The 5,041-nt window shown below is 38.2% G+C and overlaps 1 protein-coding gene across 8 annotated transcripts in view; it reads left to right on the top strand.

Moving 5' to 3' along the window:
• Nucleotides 1-1,636, top strand: part of MEF2D (myocyte enhancer factor 2D) — a 266,321-nt gene extending 264,685 nt beyond the window's left edge. For all 8 annotated transcript variants that reach the window (XM_073610216.1, XM_073610214.1, XM_073610211.1 and 5 more), the window contains one exon: nt 394-1,636. In XM_073610216.1, the coding sequence (XP_073466317.1) occupies nt 394-718 (325 nt within the window). In that variant the 3' untranslated portion in view covers nt 719-1,636. The remainder of the gene's footprint in view (nt 1-393) is intronic.
• Nucleotides 1,637-5,041: the final 3,405 nt, after the last annotated feature.

The following is a 5,041-nucleotide window of genomic DNA, read 5'->3' as shown; positions in this document are numbered from 1 at the left end:
GCAGGACGTTGGTGAACAATTACGTAACAGCCATTGTGCACGCCGGCCCGCAAACACATATTTAGCTCGGTCGGGATCGCACAGCCGTAATTAAGGTGCCGCAGTAACATAGCCACTTTGGACCATTTCTGGAAGTTGCCTGGCAACCGACAGCATTAAAGTCACTCGGTCACTCGGAGATGGTTGGAGTCGCCGCAGGCGGACGGGGATGTGTGTGGAAGGTAGCTCCCAGCAGGTGGTTCTGACAAAGCAAAGGAGTGTGACCTGTTTATAGTTAGAGAGAACAGCAATGCTTAGCGTTAAGACGAGCACGTAATTTTGTTTCTGTCTTCCTTTTATTTCCACCACCTTTTTTTTACGTCTGTCTCTTTCCTTCAACCTTTCTCCCGGCAGGTCCGGAGGTCAGCTATCGCACACTGCCACACTGACGGTCAACACCAACCCCAACATCCACATCAAGAAGGAGCCGCCGTCGCCTAACCGGGAACGGAACACGGGCACCCCTTTGACGTCCTTCTCCCACCAGAGCCGGCACGATGCTACCGGCCGCTCTCCCGTCGACAGCCTCAGCAGCAACGCCAGCTCCTTTGAAGGCAACGACCGAGAAGATGGGAGGCCCGACTACACCTCATCTCTCGGGCTCCTTAGACCCTCGGCCGAAGCAGAGGGCGATAGCCCGTCTGTAAAGCGCATGCGGCTTGACGCATGGGTAACATAACTGGCTCCTCGGCAGCACCCCGAAGCTTCGTTCTTTTGCTCGCCGAAAACGCGAGTCGAAGGATGAGGTGCTGCTCTGGAGGGTGGGACGGATTGGGTGGGGGCGGGTTAAGTCACCAGTGAGGTCTAATGCTGTAGGGTGGGTTACCTATCATTAACTGCCTGAGATATAGCTTTAGTATTTGGTAGGCATTCTTCCTAGTCCAACGCTTTGGGCAATGTCTGCAGGTGGCACCAGACTCCATGGCTGCATTGTGAAAACTTTGCCGAGTACAGCACCGAAAAAAAAAAAAATCCCCCCCCCCCCCTCCAACGCTTATCCTTCACGTCTCATTAACCGCACAGCTGCTAAAAAAAACACCTCCATCTCCTTCCTTTGCACCACACTGACATTACATGGCAACCCCCCCCGCCCTGATCTGCTACGGGGCCACTCAATGCTGGGGCAGCTTTAAGTTCCGAGGTGGACAAGCTGCAGAAGACGGCAATGCTGTATCTATAAAAATGGTTAACTGCCACGTAGATGAGGCCCTCATTGACAATCTGAAAACTGGTTTTGGAGCCTCAACGTAGCTAGGTTTTCAAATTCAAGAGACTTACCCTTGGAAATCCTCGATTCCTCTGCTCCCTCTTGCAAGTAGTCCCCGTCCCCGTCCCCCCCCCCCCAGTCCCGAACCTGAAGCTTGCGTTTCCTACATGGGTATAACCCCTGGTCTGCATCAGCGAGGGTCAGGCAGAAGGAACCGTCCAGATACCAACTCAGCCTACAAACCACCAAACATATCAGATACAAAGAAGTATGCCTGCACTGTAAGCCCCCCTCCCCCCGCCAACACCGCAAGCCATGGAGCTCTCTAAAATGCAGACATTGCCACCATAAAAAACAAAAAGAAAAAAAACAAAAAGAAAAAAAAACAAATATATATAATATATACATATATATTTATTCTTTTAAATGCGGTATTCTTATTTTGGTGGAACGAGCTCAGTCTATGATTTCACTTAGCGAAAAGGAGCCTCGAAGGAGGGGTTAGCTGATGCCCCAGAACGCACAGCTTGATGCGCTGTAGGACCTACATAGGGATCTCAAAGCGTCCATTTACAAGTGGGGAAAAAAAAGGAAGCCTAAGCTTGTGCCCCCCACCATTTTAATTTCGTAAGTGAAATCATACATTTTTCAATCTTTTATATTTTAAGCTTCTTCTATTCTGGAAAGGAAGGCTTGGAATTAAAGGATATATTACGCTTACTGGGGGTCCATGTGCAACCATAGCAGCCCAGTGATTGTCGTGACCGCACGCCAACAGTGATAACGGTTGCAAACAGGGGGGTTAAACTATTTTTTGCTGCTACTTTTAATATGAAAATCCAGTAAAATCAAGACAACATTTTTGAACGTAGGTTTGAATGGGATGGTATTTGTCAAACCGGGCTACCCCTAACCGTAATAATATTTTTAAATGTTCAAAAATTCATAAAACCGGGAGAATGGTAAAGTGGCTTGTGACACTTTGTAGGGAAAAAAAAAAAAAAAAAAAGTAATATTTTAAAATGTTCAACATGTTACAAAAAAAAAAATCATAAAACCAGGAGAATGGTAAAATGGCCTGTGACACTTTTTGTAGGGAAAAAAAAAATGTAAAAGTCAAAATAGTGGCAGCAGTAGAGTTTTGTATACAACCCAGCTACGTGCACCACACAGTAAGAGCAATTGAAGGTATTTTGCACCTGCAAAAAAAGAACAGCAGCTTAGGTTTAATATAGCCAATTTTCCTTTTTTTTTTTTCTTTTCTTTTTTTTAGCTTTTCATTAAAAAAAAAATGTATCCAGTGCATGGCAACAAACCGTTGAGGACGATGGATTATATTTGTGCATTTTAATGCACTGAAAAGCATCTGGGGTTAAGAGACCCATAAGCAGAGCTTTTTGTAGCCAGCTCTGCTAGAGACCATTTTTTTTTTTTAACTCTAATTTTTTTAAATTTTTAATCTTCATATCCAGTTTATAAACAACAAAATTAAGGTTTAAAAAAAAAAAAGTATTTTATTTATTTTTTTTACAAAATGTGCATATAAAGATTTGTCTCTCCTTCCGAAACCTAAAAATAAGTTTACTGACATTTATTTTTTTTTCCCAAAAAAAATCTGTTTTAAAGAAAATGGTTATTGTAAAAGTAGCAGCAAAAGTAATTTATATATTTTACAACAGTTAAGTGGTAAAAAAAAAAAAAATGGAATAATTGTATTGGCAAGACTGGCTGGTATGGTGTAAATGGACATTAGGATAATCCAATGGGCCCTTGGCTACTTCATTAGGTTCTTAGAGAACCGTATGTTTTTAGTTTTTTTTTTTCACACATGTAAATGAAAACACGGTAATTTTCAAGACAAGGAAAAAAAAAATGACAATCTTAAAAAAAAAAATTATATATATATATATATATATATATATATATATATATATATTATACTCCCTGCACCCTGTTTTTATCTGTATAAATATTTGTTTCTGATTTTTAATATTATTTCTTGTGCTCATTTGTGCTGTTGACAGTTACATTGTGAATATTTTTTTTATATTCGTAAAATTTTTGCGTTCTGTAGAGTAGTTATTATTGTTCAGTTTCATTTTCGTTTCTATTTTTGTTTTATTTTTTCCCTCATTTTATTAAGGGGTGTGGCAGAAACTTGCACGACACAAAAACAATTACAAGTTAAATGCTGCAGTTTTTAGAAGAGTGAAGAAAATAAAAAAAGGAGCATATTTATTCTCAAAAGGCTAAAAAAAGGTGTAAAATGCATGAAGTAATATTTACATAAAACACCAAAAAAATTTACAAAAAAAATGTCAAAAAAGATGTAACCTCAACAAAAGTGTAGCGTTTAAAATTTAAACAAAAATAGCTAATATATTGTGTTTGGCTGGTTCGCTTTTCTTTTTTTTTTTGTTTTTAATGTTTTTTTTTTTTTTTTGTTTTTTTTTCATTTGTTTATTTTTTTGGACAATGAAATACAATTGTGTATATTTTCATATAAGAAGTATGCACTGATATGTTTAAAAATGATATATTGCTTTTTAAAAGTGTGGTTACTTACCAAAGTCTCTTGTCTGTGCTTTCCCTTCAGTATCCTGACCATTGGGTCTTTCATATCAAGAACGCATGCATGGGGGGCGGGGGGCAAAGGATGGGAAGGGAGCTCGGTGTTGCATCTTCTTGCCAGAAAATGGATAAACCTACCATATGCACTTCCATCATTCGGTCATTCATTTCACTGTCATAAATAAAAAAAATATATATAAAAAATATATTTTAGAAGTTACAAAAAATTGGAACAGTAAAACACAAATATTCTGCTTTAGGGGGTAATATTCATTGTTTCCTTTTGTCCCTGGTAATTTTTAAAGTACATTACAACTTGGCAATATATCTGTAAGGCCAGTAATACTGGCCTTTTATTCCAAATGATATTCTATGTTCCCATGAGATGGTTATTTTTTTTTTTGTAGTGTGCAGTGTAGAACATTAGCCAGGAGAATCCAACATGACTGGTCAACATCCCCCTTCTACACCCAAAACGGTTGGTTTGGAAATGTACTCTGAGCCAAAAGACTTTTTTTTTTTTTTTTAAAACAAAAAAATTTCTGGCCAAAACTATAATCATCCAATTGCAATGTGTATATTTTTTGGGATTAAAAAAAAAAATAAAACAAAATCATATATATTCAAAGCAAATACTAAAAGGCTAAAGTACTCACAAAAACATTTTAGGGGACAGGCCAAAAATATTACAGTTATTATTTATGAAAGAGTTCATATTTACCTAGAATTCCCTAATTTAAAGGATACGCACCCAAAGCCTGAAGTTGGTAACAAGTGAAGGTAATTAAAATTAATTTAATTTTAAATTATTTACTTAGACACACCTCCAAGGAGTTCTTCTCGAAGGACCATCTCTATTTTCAGAACCCCCATAGAAATGAACTTTGGTAGGGTTCCCTCTACTTTGGATGGATTGACCAGTGGTTCCTACTAGCTTTAGACTTTTAAAATGTAGGGGAGGTAGGTTAGATGTTGCCATGAAGAAAAATGTTGTGCACGTCGATTGTTACTATTAATTTAAATGATAAAACTTCTTAGAAACTCAACCGGCATCTTCTTAAAAACAGTATCCCAACTACATTTAATGGACTCATCAGTTAAACTAGAAGTGATTTTCTCTTCAAGCTATTAGGGGAAGCAGAATGATCTAATCTCACAAGACACTAGTATGCCTAATACTATGAAGAAAGATCTGAATAGTTAGTAAAACAATTGTTGTCCAGT

This window comes from Aquarana catesbeiana, linkage group LG13 (genome assembly GCF_042186555.1).
Source record: "Aquarana catesbeiana isolate 2022-GZ linkage group LG13, ASM4218655v1, whole genome shotgun sequence".
NCBI lineage: Eukaryota > Metazoa > Chordata > Amphibia > Anura > Ranidae > Aquarana > Aquarana catesbeiana.
This window is presented reverse-complemented; position numbering and strand designations above follow the sequence as displayed.